Source organism: Chelonia mydas, chromosome 25 (assembly GCF_015237465.2).
Source record: "Chelonia mydas isolate rCheMyd1 chromosome 25, rCheMyd1.pri.v2, whole genome shotgun sequence".
Lineage (NCBI taxonomy): Eukaryota > Metazoa > Chordata > Testudines > Cheloniidae > Chelonia > Chelonia mydas.
In genome coordinates this window covers 366,527-390,285 of record NC_057858.1, presented here as the reverse complement: position 1 = coordinate 390,285, position 23,759 = coordinate 366,527, and the positions used below count along the sequence as shown (strand labels likewise).

The 23,759-nt window shown below is 45.4% G+C and overlaps 1 protein-coding gene and 1 long non-coding RNA gene across 8 annotated transcripts in view; one reads left to right on the top strand and one right to left on the bottom strand.

The window, feature by feature from the left end:
• Positions 1-23,759, bottom strand: part of LOC119564481 — a 66,458-nt gene that overhangs the window by 23,315 nt on the left and 19,384 nt on the right. For 2 of the 5 annotated variants that reach the window (XR_005223383.2, XR_005223386.2), the window contains exons 5-6: positions 19,269-19,347; positions 8,803-9,280 (exon numbers count right to left, since the gene is read on the bottom strand). The exons of 1 other annotated variant lie outside the window; for it this stretch is intronic. This is a non-coding gene — a long non-coding RNA (uncharacterized LOC119564481). Of the gene's footprint in view, positions 1-8,802; positions 9,281-19,268; positions 19,348-23,759 lie in introns of those variants that run through there. 2 more of the 5 variants (XR_005223384.2, XR_005223385.2) reach the window with 2 other exon arrangements.
• LMNB2 (lamin B2) overlaps positions 1-23,759 on the top strand; it is a 98,102-nt gene that overhangs the window by 55,509 nt on the left and 18,834 nt on the right. For all 3 annotated transcript variants that reach the window (XM_037886006.2, XM_043535951.1, XM_037886007.2), the window contains 3 exons: positions 7,883-8,039; positions 8,678-8,803; positions 10,779-10,949. In XM_037886006.2, coding sequence (XP_037741934.1) covers positions 7,883-8,039; positions 8,678-8,803; positions 10,779-10,949 — 454 coding nt within the window. The remainder of the gene's footprint in view (positions 1-7,882; positions 8,040-8,677; positions 8,804-10,778; positions 10,950-23,759) is intronic.

The window sequence follows — 23,759 nt, the reverse complement described above, 5'->3', positions numbered from 1 at the left end:
GCAGAAGACATTATATACACAGACACCATGAAACAATACCTCCTCCCACCCCGCTCTCCTGCTGGTAATAGCTTATCTAAAGTGATCATCAAGTTGGGCCATTTCCAGCACAAATCCAGGTTTTCTCACCCTCCGCCCTCCCACAAACAAACTCACTCTCTTGCTGGTAATAGCCCATCCAAAGTGACCACTGTCTTCACAATGCGTATGATAATCAAGGTGGGCCATTTCCTGCAGAAATCCAGGTTTTCTCACCCCCTCCAAAAACCACACACACAAACTCACTCTCCTGCTGGTAATAGCCTATCCAAAGTGACCACTCTCCTTACAACCTGCATGAAAATCAAAGTGGGCCATTTCCAGCACAAATCCAGGTTTTCTCACTCCCCCACCCCCATACTCTCACAAACTCACTCTCCTGCTGGTAATAGCTCATCCGAAGTGATCACTCCCCCTACAATGTGCATGGTAATCAAGGTGGGCCATTTCCAGCACAAATCCAGGTTTTCTCACCCCCCCCCCCCCCCACACACACACAAACTCACTCTCCTGCTGGCAATAGCTCATCCAAACTGACCACTCTCCCCACACTGTGCATGACAATCAAGGTGGGCCACTTCCAGCATAAATCCAAGTTTAACCAGAACGTCGGGGGGGGGGGGGGGGGGGGGGGGGGGAAACAAGGGGAAATAGGCTACCTTGCATAATGACTTAGCCACTCCCAGTCTCTATTTAAGCCTAAATTAATAGTATCCAATTTGCAAATGAATTCCAATTCAGGATTTCCAGGTTTATGGATCTTGGGTAGTAAGATCAAATCCGCACAGACACACCCCTGGAACCCTGACCTGGGATATTCTATCTACTACCCAAGATCCATAAACCTGGAAATCCTGGGCGCCCCATCATCTCAGGCATTGGCACCCTGACAGCAGGATTGTCTGGCTATGTAGACTCCCTCCTCAGGCCCTACGCTACCAGCACTCCCAGCTACCTTCGAGATACCACTGACTTCCTGAGGAAACTACAATCCATCGGTGATCTTCCTGATAACACCATCCTGGCCACAATGGATGTAGAAGCCCTCTACACCAACATTCCACACAAAGATGGACTACAAGCCGTCAAGAACACTATCCCCGATAATGTCACGGCTAACCTGGTGGCTGAACTTTGTGACTTTGTCCTTACCCATAACTATTTTACATTTGGGGACAATGTATACCTTCAAATCAGCGGCACTGCTATGGGTACCCGCATGGCCCCACAGTATGCCAACGTTTTTATGGCTGATTTAGAACAACGCTTCCTCAGCTCTCGTCCCCCAACGCCCCTACTCTACTTGCGCTATATTGATGACATCTTCATCATCTGGACCCATGGAAAAGAAGCCCTTGAGGAATTCCACCATGACTTCAACAATTTCCATCCCACCATCAACCTCAGCCTGGTCCAGTCCACACAAGAGATCCACTTCCTGGACACTACAGTGCTAATAAACAATGGTCACATAAACACCACCCTATACCGGAAACCTACTGACCGCTATTCCTACCTACATGCCTCCAGCTTTCACCCTGACCACACCACACGATCCATCGTCTAGAGCCAAGCTCTGCGATACAACCGCATTTGCTCCAATCCCTCAGACAGAGACAAACACCTACAAGATCTCTATCAAGCATTCTTACAACTACAATACCCACCTGCGGAAGTGAAGAAACAGATTGATAGAGCCAGAAGAGTTCCCAGAAGTCACCTACTACAGGACAGGCCTAACAAAGAAAATAACAGAACGCCACTAGCTGTCACCTTCAGCCCCCAACTAAAACCCCTCCAACGCATTATTAAGGATCTACAACCTATCCTGAAGGATGACCCAACACTCTCACAAATCTTGGGAGACAGGCCAGTCCTTGCCTACAGACAACCCCCCAACCTGAAGCGAATACTCACCAACAACCACATACCACACAACAGAACCACTAACCCAGGAACCTATCCTTGCAACAAAGCCCGTTGCCAACTGTGCCCACGTATCTATTCAGGGGACACCATCACAGGGCCTAATAAGATCAGCCACACTATCAGAGGCTCGTTCACCTGCACATCCACCAATGTGATATATGCCATCATGTGCCAGCAATGCCAATGTACATTGGGCAAACTGGACAGTCTCTACGTAAAAGAATAAATGGACACAAATCAGATGTCAAGAATTATAACATTCATAAACCAGTCAGAGAACACTTCAATCTCTCTGGTCACGCAATCAGAGACATGAAGGTCGCTATCTTACAACAAAAAAACTTCAAATCCAGAGTCCAGCGAGAAACTGCTGAATTGGAATTCATTTGCAAATTGGATACTATTAATTTAGGCTTAAATAGAGACTGGGACTTTAGATAAGCTATTACCAGCAGGAGAGTGGGGTGGGAGGAGGTATTGTTTCATGGTGTCTGTGTATATAACGTCTTCTGCGATTTCCACAGTATGCATCCGATGAAGTGAGCTGTAGCTCACGAAAGCTCATGCTCAAATAAATTGGTTAGTCTCTAAGGTGCCACAAGTACTCCTTCACTGTGCTTAGAAGAAGTCATCGACAGTGACTTCCTCCTGTGCCCATGAGTGCTTCCTATCCTCATATCTAAGGTGCCACAAGTACTCCTTTTCTTTTTGCGAATACAGACTAACACGGCTGTTACTCTGAAACCTGTCTCTAAGCACAGTGTTTCCTCCCCAAGCTGAGTTGAGTCACGTCAGGTGAGATGTTACGTGCCGCCACCAGTACCCAAGCTTCCCTGCATCAAAGGTAAAGCAAAGCACAAGAAGGATCCGGCGGCACCACTGGTCACCCCAGTATCCTGCCCGTCTGGAGCAGTCCCTAGCACACCCACCACCCATCCCACCTTCACGCCCTTCAGTCCAGCCTCTCCCATGGATGCTGCTGTGGTCTTCTGGCATCTCCAAGGGCACTCCCCAGACTCCTTCCATTTGGAGCTCCTTCTCTCGCCAGAGGAACTGGAGATACCTTACCTGCCTTCTCCGCTTCTCTCTGGTCCCCCAGTCACCCACGAGGTTCTCACTCCAGCCAAGCGCTTAGACCCTTTGGGGAGGAAGGTCTGTTCCTCAGCGGTGCTGCAATTTTGAATAGCAGATTACCAGGTTCTGCTAGCCAAATATGATTTTAATAACTATGCCAGGCTAGCAGAGTTCAAGGACAAACTGCCATCTGACCAGCAGCAGCAATTTCAGGCACCTGGTTACCAGTGTGGTCCTCCAAGTGGCAGTCGACGCAAATAACATGTCCTTGCGCTCACTTGCAATGGGCATTGTCATGCACTGCAACTCATGCAACTCAGTCCTCTGGCTTTCCTCAGGAGGCCCAGACCACTATAGAGGACCTCTCCTTTGACCAGGACAAGTGCTTTTGCTGAAAGACGGATGAGTCCCTTCATTCCTTCAAGGATTCTTGAGCCACAGTATGATCCCTGGAGATCTATACTCCGACTCCACATCGCAAGAAACAGCACCAGAAGTTCTGCCCCCGGACATATGTGCACTACCCAGCCTACTCCCAGTGGCAGCAGGAACACCCACGCAGGTGCCGCCAGTTCCAGTGGCGGTGACCCTCTGCCATGGCCACTTCCTCATCCCTTGCCCACCAATAACCTAAACAGTTTTGACTTGTTGCTCGAGAACTGCGAACCCTCCCTGTTGCCATCCATGGCACCCCATGTCATCTTCGGGGGCCGTCTTGTCCTGTTTGCCCAAAATTGGGGCCAGATCACGACAGGCTGTTGAGTACTGGAGATTATCTATCACGGTTACTCCATAGAATTTATTTCTTTCCCCTACACTGCCCCCTCAGATCTCTCCTTCTTATCAATGCCTTGTCTAGCAAGAGGCAGATGCCCTTCTCACAAAGGGCGCCACAGAGCATGTGGCACCTCTGTATGAGAGGAGGGTCTTTTACTCCCCATATTTCATCATCCTGAAGAAGGGCAGAGGGCTCCACCCTGTTCTCAATCTTTGGCTACTAAACATCTTTATCAGGGAACCCAAGTTCCATATGGTGACGCTGGCATCTATTATCCCCTCCCTTCCCCATGGGGCCTGGTTCGTGGCTCTTGATGTGAAGAACGCCTGCTTTTATGTGAGCATCCACCCAGCCCACTGGAAATTTCTCCATTTCCAGATGGGACAGCCCCACTACCAAGTCTGAATCCTCCCTTTCTCCACAGCTCCGAATGTCTTCATGAAGGTCTTCATTGTCATGGCAGCACAAATATGCTGTCTTGGCTACTCAGTGTACCTCTACCTGGACGCTGGCTTCTGGTTGCGCTATCCCAACCAGAGCTTCCCTCCACTATCCTCTCCCTTCGCAGTCTCCTGACCTTTCTGGGTGTCTAAATCAACTAGGAGAAATCGGTGCTTGTACTACACAATCAACTTCATTGGGATGCGGCTCAACTCAGTTGTGGCATGGACCTTCTTTCCAGCAGACCACTTCGCAACGCTGACGGCCATAGCTGTGGACCTCCATCACAATTCTTGCACTACGATCCACCTGGGACATATGGGAGCCTGCATCTCTGTGACCCCACAAGCTTGTCTACACGTGCGCTGCCGCCATCAGTGGCTCTTCTCCATCTACAGGCCCCATACGGACTATTTGGAGTCCAGAGTCATTGTCCCCCAGACAGTTCTGGCCTCTCACCTGGTGGACCGACCCTTCCAAGGTCATGGTCGGAACCCCTTTCACTACCTCCACTCCGCAGGCCCCTTCCTCTTGGGGTGAGAGGCCCACCTAGACTGTCACACAGGCCAGGGCATCTGGTTGTTGCTGGAGGCCAGAATGCATATAAATGTTCTAGAACTGCAGGCAGTTTGAAGAAGAAACGCCAGCCATACTAAACAGAGTCAATCATGCCATGTTCAACTACTTTCCGACAATGTTGCAGCGGTTGTGTACATCAATAAACAAATCTCCATCCAGCTCTCCATCCCTCTGTTCAGAGTCAATCCACCTTTAGAACTGGTGCATCAGCCATCATGTGATGCTCCAAGCCACGTACCTCCCGGGCTCCCAAAATTCCACAGGCAATGTGCTCAGCAGGACTCTGTACCTCAACCACGAGTGGGAACTGCACAATGCCACTCTCTTCTACCTCTTCCGCAGTTGCTCTGGGGAGCCATGGGGGAGAACTCACATTGTGACGCTCTTTTACTATCTTGGACAGGTGATCTCCACTATGCCTTTCCCTCCATTCCCCTATTCCCAAAAGTCCTAATCAAGATTTGCTGGGACCGAGGTACCGTAATACTCATAGCCCTGTTCTGGCCATGTCAGTTTTGGTTCACAGACCTCCTTGGACACTTCACCCGAACACTTCTAGATCTCTTCATGCAAGATCAGGGCCGAGTCCAGCATCCCAAACCAGGCCTTCTTGACATCACCTTTGGATGAGGCTTGAGGGTAGACAAAGCGTGTTCCAGTGTGACACATCCTTACTCAAAGCTGGAGGACATGCAGAAGGGCCTCTGCTGGGCTAAATGGAAACGTTTCACCTCATGGGCTCACTGCCATCACCACCAACTGAGTGCAATATCCATACCTATCATCCTTGATTACCACCTTGGGCTCAAAATGGTGGGCTTTCCCCTCAGTTTTGTACAGGTTCACCTGGTAGCACTTGCCCTGCTCCGTCCGCCTACCCAGCACCCCTGCAGGGGAGTGGAGTTGGGACGTGGGGGCTTGCCCCACTCTGCCTGTCCATGGGGAGCAGGGCAAGCCCCAACCCTGTTTCCCCGGCAGGAGTATGGGGGTGACGTGGCTGACTGCAGGCAGAAGGGGTGGGGGAGGGCACCACTTGTCCTGGCCCAGGGCCCCACAAAAGCTTAATCCGCCTCTGATAGCAAGGTGGCATTCCATTCACACGTTCATAGCCCACTACGCTATCACCCAAGAGCGGCTGCGGACGCTGCAGTGTGCCACGCCATGCTACAGATACTGCACTTCCACTTTATCCTCGCACCCAACTCTGCGCTGCTCACTCATATTTGGAGTACATGTAGGGACCATCACTCGAAGAAGAGGTAACTTACCTGTATTCCAAAACCTGCCTTCCACGCCTCTACCACAGACTGGACTACTCAGCGGTATCAGGGTCACTGGAGAGGTGATGACACACACGGCTGCTTATAACCTTGTCTGGGAGCACGAGGGGATGCATGACAGACATGGGTCAACAGACACTTAAGAAAACCTTGTGGCACATCCGCACCCGCCTTTGGAATACCAATAGGGACCACACATTTCAAAGAACCTCCAGTTACAGGTAAGTAACCGCCTCTTTCTTTGTTTAGGATAGACTTGTTTAACAACTTCTTGCTGACTTTTCAGTGCCACCTTTCTTGACACTGAGCGTATGTGTATCCATCACATTGGTATTGACACCACACCACACCACACCACACCACACCACACCACACCACACCACACCACACCACACCACACCACACCCACACCCACACCACACCACACCACACCCACACACACACACACCGCTTCTTCCTGCTCCCCCATACTGGTTAGATTGCTTTCACCTTATGGCAGGTTAGTCAGTTATCTAGGTCAGCTAGTGCAGTCACAGAATCTAGAGACTAGAGGTGGAGTGAGGAAGATCAGCGTGCAGAAGTGGACGAGCAATTAATTTCAGCTCCAGTATCCTCCTCCTGATGACACTGTTTTAATCCATCCATGCCACCCATCAGATAATCTCAGAATCTTCCACGACTTTGTGAAACATGTAGCTGAGACCCTTTACACGGGAGGTTCAAGAGAAGCCTAAAATTATTTGGTATTCTGCACCACACTATGCCTGGAAATCTTGTAATGCTGATCAACAAGGAATTATTGGAGCCAGCTAAGGACCTGTGGCAGACCCTAGCCTCTGATATTGTATAATCTAAAAGAGCTGATAGATGATACCAATGCTTCCTAAGAGCTTTGAGTATTTCTACTCACATCAGGTGCCAGGATCTCTTGCAAGAAAAGTCTGAACAACAGGGATTTCCTAAGATGACACCAAGGGACAAGGACTCTCTAAAAAGCTTGACCTTTTCAGTAGGAAAGCCTGTTCTTTTATCAGTCTACAAATTCACATTGCCAACTATCAAGCGTTCCTGGCTATCTGCATTGGGGAAAAATGATCTGTCATAGTTTGTGGTGTATTGTACTGGGTACTGTTAAATGGTTGCTACTTTGCCTCCAAGAAGTGACTGCATTTCAGTGGTGGGTGAAACGATTTTTTGGTTTGTGAATGAGTACATTATGTGGAATGGTCCTGATCCTTAGAAGTACTGAACACCTGCAACACGCATCGACTTCAGTGGAAGTTGCAGGTGCTCTGCTACTCTAAGTATGAGGTGCAAGGTTTGTAAGGCTCCTGGGGATGAAATGTGCTATCCAGCTTTTAAGTTAATTGATTAATGGAATTTTTATTCAGCACTGGACATTGTGCAGTGTGTATGTAATGCTGACTTTATCACTGTTTCGGAGACAGTTTAATGTAACTTTTCCCGCCACAAGTGGCTAAAGTTGCTAAAGTTTCTTTTCAGTAATCTACAGATTTGCAACAGCTCAATGGAAACAAGTTTTTTCAGAGTGGTTTGTTACTTTTAATAACTTCAAATAGATATTAGTCTGGGGCCACCTAGTGGTACACAATGGGTAATAATTGCTAGAGGTCAGTTTGGGATATGGAACCTCAATGTAACAAAACCTTTCGAAAGAAATAAAAGTAGCAGCCAACTTGTGGAAATAAGATATATATATATATAGATAGATAGATAGATAGATAATATATTTCTTTTTTAGCTACAAAAAGAAAGATGCAGATTTGTCCGTGGCTCAGAGTCGCATTAAGGATCTTGAAGCCCTGTTCCATAGAAGTGAAGTAGAACTCAGTACTACTCTTAATGAGAAGCGCAGTTTGGAAGCAGAGATTGCTGACCTGCGGGCCCAGCTTGCTAAGGTATGTAAATGAACATTTTAGAGTTTACCTACATACATAGAAATACTCTATCCTGTTGTATTTGTTACTTTAGTTACGTTACAGCCATCTGTACTAGAGATTGATATGTGAAATATAGAGATTAAATTTGTATGTGTGTGGCTCTTGCTCCATAGAGCAACTCCGGTATGCAGATGCCTGTCTTTCTCAACTGGTTTATGAAACCCACAAATGTTTGTTCATAAGCAAGGGCAACCTAACATTGTCTTGAGTAAAGTCCGGCATCTCAGCACTGCTTCAGCACCATCCTTTTACATCATCAAGTACATGCAGAAATAATACCCAGGCTGTCCCAATGGAAAATATTTAAAGTCTACTCCACGTATAAAGTGTGGGGAGCTAACAATTCCCAGTTATGTTATCAGATGGTACTGAGATAAACATGAACTGTAGTAGGTGATACTAGCATATGAAAGTTGTTTTAAATGTAGTCACTGGTATTCTTTTGGGAAACTCATTAACTCTGTCATGGGAACAGACAAATAGGTGGGAACAGGCAGTTAAATTAAGGGCACTGTGTAGGGTTTCATAAATAGAGAACAAGGATGCAGTTGAACTTAAATGCAGCTTTAAAATTTGGATTCTGAATTTATCACTAGGCAGAAGATGGTCATGCTGTGGCTAAGAAGCAATTGGAGAAGGAGACGTTGATGCGGGTGGACTTGGAGAATCGCTGCCAGAGCTTACAAGAGGACCTGGATTTCCGGAAGAACATATTTGAGGAGGTAAGATCAATCTGACAACTTAATCTTAATACAGAGTTTATGTAGCCTTGGCTCAAAGTGCTCTACAAACATTGACTAATCTTGTGAGTTAGGGAAATGATCATCATTGTCCCCATTTTATAAATAGAGAAACTGAGGCACAAAGCTGTTAAATGACTTTCATAAAGTCACGTGTAAAATCAGTGGCAGAGCTGGGGTAAACACCCAGAACCACCTGGCTCTGCACTTCTAGTTATCTTTGCATATAAAGTACACCACAAGATGAAACTCTCTCTGTATCAGATGAAGGCATATCACATTGAGTGGAAAGGCATTTTTTTCATAGTTTGAGAGTCTCTCTTCTGTTTGCAGCTGTAGGGTATTCCTCTAAGACAATTTGTAAAGTCGTTCTGAATTCCTGTTAGCCTTCTGTGTATGTTGCCCATGCATGCAAACATGTTGAAAGGTTAATTTAGCGCATCAAGAGACCACAGTTCTCTGGAGGGAGAGAGAATGTTTGAGTGAAAACAATAACATTCAAGAGGATCGCATTTTATGTCCTTGTTATACTTCAGGGAAAGAAGATATATGTAGGGTTTTTTACTGTTAATTCAAAGTCTTAAATGAATAGGGCTTATCCAGATTGAACTCTTAAGTGCACACCCATATGAATTCATTATTTTCACCTCATTGTAACTGTTTCACAGTGTACCCATTTGTCAAGGTTCCTTCCCCACTCTGAACTCTAGGGTACAGATGTGGGGACCTGCATGCAAGACCCCCTAAACTTATTCTTACCAGCTTAGGTTAAAACTTTTCCAAGGTACAAACTTTGCCTTGTCCTTGAACCATATGCTGCCACCACCAAGCGTTTTAAACAAAGAACAGGGAAAGAGCCCACTTGGAGACATCTTCCCCCAAAATATCCCCCCAAGCCCTACACCCCCTTTTCTGGGGAAGGCTTGATAAGAATCCTCACCAGTTTGTACAGGTGAACACAGATCCAAACCCTTGGATCTTAAGAACAATGAAAAATCAAGCAGGTTCTTAAAAGAAGAATTTTAATTAAAGAAAAGGTAACAGAATCACCTCTGTAAAATCAGGATGGTAAATACCTTAGAGGGTAATCAGATTCAAAACATAGAGAATCCCTCTAGGCAAAACCTTAAGTTACAAAAAGACACACAAACAGGAATATACATTCCATCCAGCACAGCTTATTTTACGAGCCATTAAACAAAAGGAAATCTAATGCATTTCTAGCTAGATTACTTACTAATTTATAGGGGTTGTGAGGCTGCATTCCTGATCTGTTCCTGGCAAAAGCGTCACACAGACCAGAAAAACCCTTTGTTTTCCCTCCCACCCCCTCCAGATTTGAAAGTATCTTGTCCTCTCATTGGTCATTTTGGTCAGGTGCCAGCTAGGTTATCTTAGCTTCTTAACCCTTTACATGTGAAAGGGTTTTGCCTCTGGCCAGGAGGGATTTTATAGCACAGTATACAGCAAGGTGGTTACTCTTCCCTTTATATTTATGACACCATTTTTACAGAATAATATATGAATCTCTACAGAGTGTCGTCTACCAGTGGGTTTAGAGAGTGTGTGTGTGTGTGTTGAGGGGGGAAGGTTTTGTGCTGCGCTTGTTCTGCTGTTAAAACTGATATTTGATCCTGCTCTCTCATTTGGTTAATGCAGCACAGAGTAGCCCCTTATTTTAGAATCTCTTTGCATTTTTTAAGTGAAGACAATTAATGTTTGAACATATTTATAAATTAGCTCCTGTAGAAAGGGACCAGATAACTTTGTATCTGTTAAAACATTGAGCTCACCTTTACATCTCTAAAGTTTGTGTTTTTAACTATGTTGCACTTTGTGAGATGCTTTCAGTGCCCTGGCAGCTAAATAACATAGAAATAATTAATTGTGGTGTAAAAGAAATTGATCATGTTGTTTACCCTAACTTGGACCTTTGCCTGCATTTTTGTTTATGTAGGAAGTAAGAGAGACAAGGAAACTGCATGAGCACCGTTTAGTTGAGATAGACAGCAGTCACCAGCAGGAGTATGAATCCAAAATGGCCCAGGCCCTGCAGGATCTGCGCAATCAACATGACGAACAGATCAAACTGTACAAAATGGAGCTGGAACAGACCTATCAGACCAAGGTAGATATTACCAGTATCTTAGTGTTCTACTGGCTGTCTCACAATCAAAGGGAGAACTCTATCCCTACCTCAGGGAGCTTTCATGCTACTATGGAAGCACTCTGAGTGGCCCCATAGTTAAGGTAACACCAGGATGTTCTTTGTAATGGGACCTTCGCAATTTTCTAATTCCATCTTGAATATTTTTTGAAAAATGTATCTAAGTACACTTGTTTCTCTGGGTTTCTCTAAGAGGAGGCAAGGTCACAATAATGCGCCTTGCCCTTGAAGTGGAAAATGGGGAGGTTTATTATGGTTCGTAGTTCCTGGGGGAATTAATTCTGCAGTCTTGGTCAGGCCTTCTAGAAAGCTCTGTCTCCTGCACAAACAAGCTTTATCCTTCTTGTAGAGAGTCTCATTGTGTGAGGATCATAGTCTTCATCCCAGAGCTTTAGATAGTCTTTCAGATACCCTGGGCCCAGGCTCCTGAACACCTTGAAGGTAAGGACTGAGACCTTGAACTTGATTCAGTGTTCTGTGGGAAGTCAGTCTCGGGAGTGGATGACAGATTTGATGTTCTTGCAGGAGCCAGTGTTGCTGAGGTGTTGCAGCATTCTGTGCTAGTTGGAGTTTCCTAAATGCTGATGGCATCAGACCCAGGTGCTCATAGAATCATAGACTTTAAGGTCAGAAGGGGCCATTATGATTGTCTAGTCTGACCTCCTCAACAATGCAGGCCACAGAATCTCACCCACCCACTCCTGTAACAAACCCCTAACCTATGTCTGAGCTATTGAAGTCCTCAAATCGTGGCTTAAAGACTTCAAGGTGCAGAGAATCCTTCAGCAAGACCCATGCCCCATGCTGCACAGGAATGTGAAAAACCCCCAGGGCCTCTGCCAATCTGCCCTGGAGGAAAATTCCTTCCCGACCCCAAATATGGCGATCAGCTAAACCCTGAGCACGTAGGCAAGACTCACCAGCCAGATACCCAGGAAAGAATTCTCTGTAGTAACTCAGATCCCACCCCATCTAACATTCTACCACAGGCCATTGGGCATATTTACCGCATATTTACCGCTAATAGTCAAAGATCAATTAATTGCCAAAATTAGGCTATCCCATCATACCATCCCCTCCATAAACTTATCAAGCTTAGTCTTGAAGCCAGATATGTCTTTTGCCCCCATTGCTCCCCTTGGAAGGCTGTTCCAGAACTTCACTCCTCTGAGCAGGCTGGCTAACCTAGTGAGGAGGGCTTTAAACTAGGTTCACCGGGGGAAGGAGACCAAAGCCCTGAGGTATACCGGGAGGAAACACAGGCAGGAACGTCTGTGAGGGGCGGGCTCCTGCCTCATACTGAGAAGGAGGGGCGATCAGCAGGTTATCTCAAGTGCTTATATACAAATGCACAAAGCCTTGGAAACAAGCAGGGAGAACTGGAGGTCCTGGTGATGTCAAGGAATTATGACGTGATTGGAATAACAGAGACTTGGTGGGATAACTCACATGACTGGAGTACTGTCATGGATGGTTATAAACTGTTCAGGAAGGACAGGCAGGGCAGAAAAGGTGGTGGAGTAGCACTGTAAGTAAGGGAGCAGTATGACTGCTCAGAGCTCCGGTACGAAACTGCAGAAAAACCTGAGTGTCTATGGATTAAGTTTAGAAGTGTGAGCAACAAGAGTGATGTAGTGGTGGGAGTCTGCTATAGACCACCGGACCAGGGGGATGTGGTGGATGAGGCTTTCTTCTGGCAACTTGCAGAAGCTACTAGATCGCACGCCCTGGTTCTCATGGGTGACTTTAATTTTCCTGATATTTGCTGGGAGAGCAATACAGCGGTGCATAGACAATCCAGGAAGTTTTTGGAAAGCGTAGGGGACAATTTCCTGGTGCAAGTGCTAGACGAGCCAACTGGGGGGAGCTTTTCTTGACCTGCTGCTCACAAACAGGGAAGAATTAGTGGGGGAAGCAAAAGTGGACGGGAATCTGGGAGGCAGTGACCATGAGTTGGTTGAGTTCGGGATCCTGACGCAGGGAAGAAAGGTAAGCAGCAGGATACGGACCCTGGACTTCAGGAAAGCAGACTTCGACTCCCCCAGGGAGCAGATGGGTAGGATCCCCTGGGGGACTAACATGAAGGGGAAAGGAGTCCAGGAGAGCTGGCTGTATTTCAAGGAATCCCTGTTGAGGATACAGGGACAAACCATCCCGATGAGTCGAAAGAATAGTAAATATGGCAGGCGACCAGCTTGGCTTAACGGTGAAATCCTAGCGGATCTTAAACATAAAAAAGAAGCTTACAAGAAGTGGAAGGTTGGACATATGACCAGGGAAGAGTATAAAAATATTGCTCGGGCATGTAGGAATGAAGCCAAATCGCACCTGGAGCTGCAGCTAGCAAGAGATGTCAAGAGTAACAAGAAGGGTTTCTTCAGGTATGTTGGCAACGAGAAGAAAGCCAAGGAAAGTGTGGGCCCCTTACTGAATGAGGGAGGCAACCTAGTGACAGAGGATGTGGAAAAAGCTAATGTACTCAATGCTTTTTTTGCCTCTGTCTTCACTAACAAGGACAGCTCCCAGACTGCTGCGCTGAGCATCACAACATGGGGAGCAGATGGCCAGCCCTCTGTGGAGAAAGAGGTGGTTAGGGACTATTTAGAAAAGCTGGACGTGCACAAGTCCATGGGCCCGGACGAGTTGCATCCGAGAGTGTTAAAGGAATTGGCGGATGTGATTGCAGAGCCATTGGCCATTATCTTTGAAAACTCGTGGCGAACGAGGGAAGTCCCAGATGACTGGAAAAAGGCTAATGTAGTGCCAATCTTTAAAAAAGGGAAGAAGGAGGATCCTGGGAACTACAGACCAGTCAGCCTCACCTCAGTCCCCGGAAAAATCATGGAGCAGGTCCTCAAGGAATCAATCCTGAAGCACTTACACGAGAGGAAAGTGATCAGGAACAGTCAGCATGGATTCACCAAGGGTAGGTCATGCCTGACTAATCTAATAGCCTTCTATGATGAGATTACTGATTCTGTGGATGAAGGGAAAGCAGTGGATGTATTGTTTCTTGACTTTAGCAAAGCTTTTGACACGGTCTCCCACAGTATTCTTGTCAGCAAGTTAAAGAAGTATGGGCTGGATGAATGCACTATAAGGTGGGTAGAAAGTTGGCTAGATTGTCGGGCTCAACGGGTAGTGATCAATGGCTCCATGTCTAGTTGGCAGCCGGTGTCAAGTGGAGTGCCCCGGGGTCGGTCCTGGGGCCGGTTTTGTTCAATATCTTCATAAATGATCTGGAGGATGGTGTGGATTGCACTCTCAGCAAATTTGCGGATGATACTAAACTGGGAGGAGTGGTAGATACGCTGGAGGGCAGGGATAGGATACAGAGGGACCTAGAAAAATTGGAGGATTGGGCCAAAAGAAACCTGATGCGGTTCAATAAGGATAAGTGCAGGGTCCTGCACTTAGGACGGAAGAACCCAATGCACAGCTACAGACTAGGGACCGAATGGCTAGGCAGCAGTTCTGCGGAAAAGGACCTAGGGGTTACAGTGGACGAGAAGCTGGATATGAGTCAGTAGTGTGCCCTTGTTGCCAAGAAGGCCAATGGCATTTTGGGATGTATAAGTAGGGGCATAGCGAGCAGATCGAGGGACGTGATCGTTCCCCTCTATTCGACATTGGTGAGGCCTCATCTGGAGTACTGTGTCCAGTTTTGGGCCCCACACTACAAGAAGGACGTGGATAAATTGGAGAGAGTCCAGCGAAGGGCAACAAAAATGATTAGGGGTCTGAAACACATGACTTATGAGGAGAGGCTGAGGGAACTGGGATTGTTTAGTCTGCGGAAGAGAAGAATGAGGGGGGATTTGATAGCTGCTTTCAACTACCTGAGAGGTGGTTCCAGAGAGGATGGTTCTAGACTATTCTCAGTGGTAGAAGAGGACAGGACAAGGAGTAATGGTCTCAAGTTGCAGTGGGGGAGGTTTAGGTTGGATATTAGGAAAAACTTGTTCACTAGGAGGGTGGTGAAACACTGGAATGCGTTACCTAGGGAGGTGGTAGAATCTCCTTCCTTGGAAGTTTTTAAGGTCAGGCTTGACAAAGCCTTGGCTGGGATGATTTGATTGGGGATTGGTCCTGCTTTGAGCAGGGGGTTGGACTAGATGACCTCCTGAGGTCCCTTCCAACCCTGATATTCTATGATTCTATGATGGTTAGAAACCTTTGTCTAATTTCAAGTCTAAACTTCCTGATGGCCAGTTTATATCCATTTGTTCTTGTGTCCACATTGGTACTGAGCTTAAATAATTCCTCTCCCTCCCTGGTATTTATCCCTCTAATATATTTATAGAGAGCAATCGTATCTCCCCTCAGCCTTCTTTTGGTTAGGCTAAACAAGCCAAGCTATTTGAGTCTCCTTTCATAAGACAGGTTTTCCATTCCTCGGATCATCCTAGTAGCCCTTCTCTGTACCTGTTCCAGTTTGAATTCATCCTTCTTAAACGTGGGAGACCAGAACTGCACACAGTATTCCAGATGTGGTCTCACCAGTGCCTTGTATAACGGTACTAACACCTCCTTATCTCTACTGGAAATACCTCGCCTGATGCATCCCAAGACCGCATTAGCTTTTTTCACGGCCATATCACATTGGCGGCTCATAGTCATCCTGTGATCAACCAATACTCCGAGGTCCTTCTCCTCCTCTGTTACTTCCAAGTGATGCGTCCGCAGCTTATAACAAAAATTCTGGTTGTTAATCCCTAAATGCATGACCTTGCACTTTTCACTATTAAATTTCTATTACTATTACTCCAGTTTACAAGGTCATCCAGATCTTTCTGTATGAGATCCCGGGCCTTCTCTGTATTGGCAATACCTCCCAGCTTTGTATCATCCACAAACTTTATTAGCACACTCCCACTTTTTGTGCCGAGGTCAGTAATAAAAAGATTGGTCCCAAACCGATCCCTGAGGAACTCCACTAGTAACCTCCTTTCAGTATGACTCGTTGTAGTCTCCCCTTTAACCAGTTCCTTATCCACCTTTCAAGTTTCATATTGATCCCCATCTTTTCCAATTTAGCTAATAATTCCCCATGTGGAACTGTATCAAATGCCTTCCTGAAATCAAGGTAAATTAGATCCACTGCGTTTCCTTTGTCTAAAAAATCTGTTACCTTTTCAAAGAAGGAGATCAGGTTGGTTTGGCACGATCTACCTTTTGTAAAACCATGTTGTATTTTGTCCCAATTACCTCAATGTCCTTAACTATTTTCTCCTTCAAATTTTTTTCCAAGACCTTGCATACTACAGATGTCAAACTAACAGGCCTGTAGTTACCCCGATCACTTTTTTTTCCTTTCTTAAAATTAGGAACTCTGTTAGCAATTCTCCAGTCATACGGTACAACCCCTGAATTTACAGATTCATTAAAAATTCTTGCTAATGGGCTTGCAATTTCGGGTGTCAGTTCCTTTAATATTCTTGGATTAAGATTATCTGAGCCCCCCGATTTAGTCCCATTAAACTGTTTGAGTTTGGCTTCTACCTTGGATGTGGTAATATCTACCACCATATCCTCATTCCCATTTATCATCCTACCATTATCCAGAAGCTCCTTATTAAAGACTGAGGTAAAGTATTTGTTTAGATATTGGGCCATGCCTAGATTATCCTTTACCTCCCCTTCATCCTCAGTGTTTAGCGGTCCCACTTCTTCTTTCCTTGTTTTCTTCTTATATATATGGTTATAGAACCTTTTACAGTACAGACCTGCTTAACGCACGAATCCGCTTAACGCACGGTAGTGCCATGCCTCCCAGTGCTACCTATTTAACGCGAGACTCGTTAACACGCGGTACAGGAACTTGCTATATAGCGCTACAGATTTGCTCACTAACTCACTGACATAGAAATCGACAGGAAGTGTGGAGCAGAAACGTGTTGTACGTCTTTACCGATATTAGAAAAGATGTATCACGCACGCTTAGTCATTGTCACACTAGAGAAATATATAATATATAGTAGTTATATAGTTATATATATACACACTACATTAGAAAATTTTAACTGTAGGCCTAATATAATGGCAGAGGGCAAGCGTCAGAGTTCCTACGCTGTAGAAGAAAAGCTAGCTGCAATAGATCGAGTAAATAGCGGAGAAACCCAGGCCAAGGTTTCAAAAGATATTGGGATTGCCGAATCTACTCTCAGAGGATGGCTAAAAAACGAATCTAAATTGAACGGCTTTGTACAAAATATCGATTCTGCCGCGGGGCTTAAGCGAAAATGTGTGCGCTATTCAGCAAAACCCACAACAGACAAAGCCACGTGCATGGGGTTTGCTCGGGAAAGGCTGAAAGGAATGCCGCTCAGTGGGCCAATTCTTCAAGCCCAAGCGACAAAATTTGGAAATTTGACGGGGGATGAATCATTCCTAGCCAGCAAGGGGTTTATAAATTTGTTTTAAAAAGCATCATGGCATAGCGCAGGTATCGATTTCTGGAGAAAGCCTATCAGCTGATGAATCGGCCGTGAACGCATTTCATCTGCGGTGAATGACAGACTTCGTAAGAAAGGGAAAAAAAAATGTGAGCCAGAAAGAGCAGAAAATAACGGCATTTTTTCCTAAGTGAATCATAAACACTTTTTTCAGCATGGCCCTCTTAACCTGCAGTCCGTTAATGGCTTGACTCCCGACATTCACGCATAAACAGGTCTGTACTGTACTATTGGTTTTAATTCCCTTTGCAAGGTCCAACTCTACATGGCTTTTGGCCTTTCTCACTTTATCCCTACACGTTCTGACCTCAATGAGTTAGCTTTTCTTGCTGATCCATCCCATCCTCTACTCCTTGTAGGCTTTCTGCTTTGTCTTAATCACCTCCTTGAGATGCTTGCTCATCCAGCTTGGTCTACAACTCCTGCCTATGAGCTTTTTCCCCTTTCTTGGGATGCAGGCTTCTGATAGTTTCTGCAACTTCGAATTGAAGTAATTCCATGTCTCCTCCGCCTTTAGATCCACAAGTTCTTCAGTCCAATCCACTTCCCTAACTAATTTCCTTAATTTTTTAAAGTTAGCCCTTTGGAAATCAAAAACCCTAGTCACAGATCTATTTTTATTTATCCTTCCATTTAGTTTGAACTGACTTAGCTCGTGATCACTCGAACCAAGGTTGTGCCCTAGAACCATTTCTTCTATGAGATCCTCACTGCTCACCAAAACCAAATCTAAAATGGAAACCCCTCTTGTTGGTTCAGCAACTACTTGGTGAAGGAATCCATCAGCTATTGCATCCAATAAAATCTGAGCCCCTGTTATTATTACTAGCACTTTAACTTCCCAGATATAAACTGAAGGACAAGTCTCCCATGACCACACAATTCCCATTAGTATTTACTTCATTATAAGCATTAAAGAGGTCTCTATCCATATCCAGATCAGATCCCGGTGGTCTATAGTACACCTCAAGCACTATCCCAGGGGAGGCTCTAGTAGCTTTGTTCCCCAATGTGATTTTTGTCCAGACTGACTGTCTTATCCATTCCATCACTTCTTTACAGCCTTTACATATAGAACACCTACCAAATAAAAGTATTTAAAAATGCTCTTATCTATTAGAAACCCCGCCCCTGAGTAACATAGTTCACAGTACTATTAATTATAAACCAATGGACACATTTGTTGTAAATGGTGAAAGTGAATTAACATGAGATTCAAAACCACAAACAGTGGGAAATAAAAGATTAATCCCATGAGAACAATGGCATCAAACAGAGGGCCAGGTTAAGGTTGTATGGATGGCAGATGAAGTTCGATATTGATAAATTAAAGTAATGCACATTGGAGAGGAAAAGGTAAACTACTCCTACACCTTACAGGATTCTAATTAACTGTGTCAACTCCCACACCTGAAGAAAAGCTCTGTGTAAGCTTGAAAACTTGTTGCTCTCACCAACAGAAGTTGGTCTAATAAAAGATATTCCCTCGCCTACCTTGTCTCTCTAATATCCTGGGACCAACATGGCTACAACAACACTGCATGTATCAACTCAGCAATGCAACCTGGGCATCATTGTAGACAGCTCTATGAAGACTTGCTCGATAATCAGCTGCCATTAAAAAAGCTATCAAAATGTTTGGATGTTTAAGAAAAGGGATAGAGAATAGATTATAATAACATTATAAAAATCTGTACTGTATTGTCTCCCTCCTCACAAAAAAGATACTATGGAATTAAAGGGGGTTCAGACAAGGACATTGAAAATTATTAGAGAGCTGGAAAAACTTTCACATGAAGAGAGACTGAAAAAATGTATTGTTTACCTGGGATTGGGGGAGGCTTGATAAAAGTATATAAAATAATATCTGGTTTGAGGTGGTGTATCAGGAGTTTCTGTTCTCCCTGTGTCAAAACACAAGAACAAGGGGAGTTTCAATGAAATTAGAAGGGGTGACAAATTCATAATAAACAAAAACAAACAAACAAAAAAAACTTTTTCACACAGCAAATAATTAGACTGTGAAACTCACAGGATGTCACTGAGACCAAGAATTTAGCAAGATTCAGAAAGGGATTGGACATTTGTAAGGATAACAGATATCCAGTGTTATAGTTAATGCTAACAAAAATTTTGGAAGGGTTAATAAATCTTGTGTGTCAGGGCTACAACCAATCTTTGAACTGCTAGAGATCACCATGAGACCTAATGAGGGAAGCGGATTATCTGCCAGCTGCAGGGCTTTTACTCCTTCCTCTGAAGTATCTGGCACTGATGGACCTCCACTGGACAAGATGGACCTTGTTTCAGATATCAGTACTGCAGGATTTCCTGGTGCCTATGGCAGGGCCCACTCACTCCTACCTCTGCTCAAGTCCACAAACCGCTGAGAAACCTTTATGCTAGTAAAACCCCCAGTGCAGTTTATTTACAATGTCGGTTCCCACCACACTTGTACAATATACAGCCGTACTCCTAACGTCTTAGGGAGCCCTCAGCTCCTGAGGTAAGCAGGAAAGAGCAATCTCTCTCTCCGTCTCACTGCCTGCTTTCCCCCTTCCTACTTCCTTCCTGTGCCTTCTTGTATCTTGGCTGAATGGCTTAATTAGCCTTCCAACTCTCCTCCACCCACCGGTTAGGCACAGCTCTTCTTAACCAGGTCTGTTCTGGAGTGTTTAATTGGAGCTGCAGTGACCGGTGCTGGCTCAGCTGTTGTTGCCCAGCATTCTATCACAGTGCCGTTTATGCCCAAGGCTTATGCGGCAGCTTGGGAGTTATTCAGCTTGTCAGTACCGGTTTTCCTGGCTGTTCAGGATTCTCACCCAGCTCCGGTGTCTAAAGTATCAACGTTGACTGTTTCTCTGATGCCTCATATGGTACCTTCGGGCCCACCCTTTAACATACATCTCAGATCAGTAGCAAGTAGGGAGGAACCAGCCATGATTTCGCAGTACTTCCAACCTCCAGGCTTTTAATCTGTCTCCCCAGTACCGATGGTGTCAGCTCTCTCCTGGTGGGAGGATGAGGACTTGTCATTGGATTCCGAGGTTCTTACATGTCACTACCTGAATACATACAGCCTATCCACCATGGTACCAGATGCAGTCACACGAAGACCAATGGCCTGGTCATAATTGGGGTCCAGGAGCCATATCAGTGGCCTTTCATGAACCTTGGGGATCCTCCTCAATCTAGGGCATGCCTGCATGCCTCACAACTTGCCTTTGCAAGTGTCTGTACCAGAGTCACATCAAGCCACCCTCGGTACCAGACCTGTACATGCAGAGGTTTGCTCTCAGGAGTTTCCCGTAGAGGAATCAGAGGATGGTCCACCTCACCAGCCCTTGGCCACCTCCTCTTCATCCACCAATGAGGCAGTGGTAAGTAGAGACACTTTCTCCTGCACCTGATGATTACAAAGGCCATCGGGAGATGCTGAAGAGGATGGCTGCACCTCTGAATGTCCAGCCAGAGGAGGTCCAGGAAAAGTCGCACATGCTTGTGGACACTTTAGCCTCCATGAGACCCTGTAAGGTAGCTCTCCCTATTAAGGAGGCTATCCTTGAGCCTGAAAGTGTTCTGTTGCAGACGCCATCTTCCCTGCCCACCACCGCAAAAAGAGCGGAGTAGTTATTACATCCCCTCACAGGGCTCGAAACATTTCTAAAATCATCCCTCTCTGGGCTCCCTGTTAGTCTCTGTAGCCAATGAAAAAGAGGAGACAGGGTCACTAGGCGTTAATGCTGAAAAGCAAAGAAGTAAAGAAATTGGCCTTATTTGGAAGGAAGCTTTATTCCACTGGAGGTTCATAGCTTTGAATTGCAAACCAGCAGGCTCTGCTCGGTCATTACAATATTATCTCACAGGGTAAAATGTAAAATTTAAGGACAGGCTTCTAGACAAGCTGAAACAGGGATTTACTGTGATGGTGGATGAGGGGAAATTAGTTGCCAGAACGTCTTTGCAGGCTGGTCTAGATGCAGCTGACTCTGCAGCTTGACACATGATCTCTGCCAACAATAGGTGGTGGTGTTCATGGCTGCAGTCATTTTGGGTCATCCCTGCCCACTCCTCCCCTGCCCTGTGCCCCCTGAGGTTCACGAGACTATTCAAGACCTCCAAAAGGGTACTTACTATAGGGGGTGGTGCCAATAGACCATTCAAGATCCCTTTTGAGGGTCCTTCACTCTTTTCTGGAAAGACTGACAAGAGGCTGCGTAGTCTCAAGGAATCAAAAGCAACCCTTAAGTCTCTGGGTATTTATATGTTGGCAACAAAAAGAAACTCCTTTTGCCCATAGCACTCCCACTATCCAAATTTCATGACCTGTACCAAGGACGTGTCCAGGAAGGGCAGAAGTTACAAGAGACGTCCTCCACCTCTTTCTGCCTCTGCAGTGCTGGTTCATCTAGGCAAGCTGGGTCCTCCAAACAAACAGTTTGATGCATTGGTCAAGGACAGACTGCCAGTCTGCAGAGTACCATCTTTTCACATCCCCCATTTGCTAATCGCCTATCCCACTTCCTAAATTCTTGGTCTGGCATCACCACAGATCTTAAGCATAGTGGAATTGGGATATACCCTTGAGTTTGTTTCCATCCCCCCCTCCCACTCCTGTTCCTTGTCCTTGTTCAGGGAGCTCTGTCATGAGGCTGTTGTACTATAGGAGGTCCAATCTCTTTGTCTCATGGGAGCCATAGAGGAAGTTCCTCTGTTACTCGCAGGAAAGAGGTTTTATTCCTGCTATTTTCTAATCCCAAAAGCAAAAGGAGGTCTCAGGCCTATTTTAGATCTGAAAGAACTCAAGTTCCTGAAAAAACTCTAGCTTCCATTATTCCTTCTCTGGATCCCAGGCACTGGTATGCTGTCATCAACTTAAAAGATGTGTTTGACCCTAAGCACCTCTATATTTACATTTTACACACTACTGCAATGAGGTTTGAACAAAATATGCCCTCTAAGGCATTTGAAACTAACACCACACTGGTCATTAATATCATTGTAAAATGCATATGTTAAATTTATATGTGAAGTTATTAATTCCCTTTGTATAATGTTATTAAAACATGTTTAAAACAGAAAAGGAGTACTTGTGGCACCTTAGAGACTAACCAGTTTATTTGAGCATGAGCTTTCGTGAGCTACAGCTCACTTCATCGGATGCATAGCATATCGTGGAAACTGCAGAAGACATTATATACACACAGAGACCATGAAACAAAACTTCCTCCCACCCCACTCTCCTGCTGGTAACAGCTTATCTAAAGTGATCATCAAGTAGAGCCATTTCCAGCCACTCCCAGTCTCTATTCAAGCCCAAATTAATAGTATCCAATTTGCAAATGAATTCCAATTCAGCAGTTTCTCGCTGGAGTCTGGTTTTGAAGTTTTTTTGCTTTAAGATAGTGACCCTCATGTCTGTGATTGCGTGACCAGAGAGATTGAAGTGTTCTCCGACTGGTTTATGAATGTTATAATTCTTGACATCTGATTTGTGTCCATTTATTCTTTTACGTAGAGACTGTCCAGTTTGACCAATGTACATGGCAGAGGGGCATTGCTGGCACATGATGGCATATATCACATTGGTGGATGTGCAGGTGAACGAGCCTCTGATAGTGTCTCTGATGGACACAAATCAGATGTCAAGAATTATAACATTCATAAACCAGTCGGAGAACACTTCAATCTCTCTGGTCACGCAATCACACTATCAGAGGCTCGTTCACCTGCACATCCACCAATGTGGTATATGCCATCATGTGCCAGCAATGCCCCTCTGCCATGTACATTGGTCAAACTGGACAGTCTCTACGTAAAAGAATAAATGGACACAAATCAGATGTCAAGAATTATAACATTCATAAACCAGTCGGAGAACACTTCAATCTCTCTGGTCACGCAATCACAGACATGAGGGTCGCTATCTTAAAGCAAAAAAACTTCAAAACCAGACTCCAGCGAGAAACTGCTGAATTGGAATTCATTTGCAAATTGGATACTATTAATTTGGGCTTGAATAGAGACTGGGAGTGGCTAAGTCATTATGCAAGGTAGCCTATCTCCCCTTGTTTTTTTCCTACAAACCCCCCCCCAAGACGTTCTGGTTAAACTTGGATTATTGCTGTGCACATTGTAAGATGAGTTATTGCCAGCAGGAGAGTGAGTTTGTGTGTGTGGTTTTTGGAGGGGGGTGTGGGGGGGGGTGAGAGAACCTGGATTAGTGCTGGAAATGACCCACCTTGATTATCACGCGCATTATAAAGAGAGGTTTCAAAGAGGGATGGGCTGGGATTTGTGCTGGAAATGGCTCTAC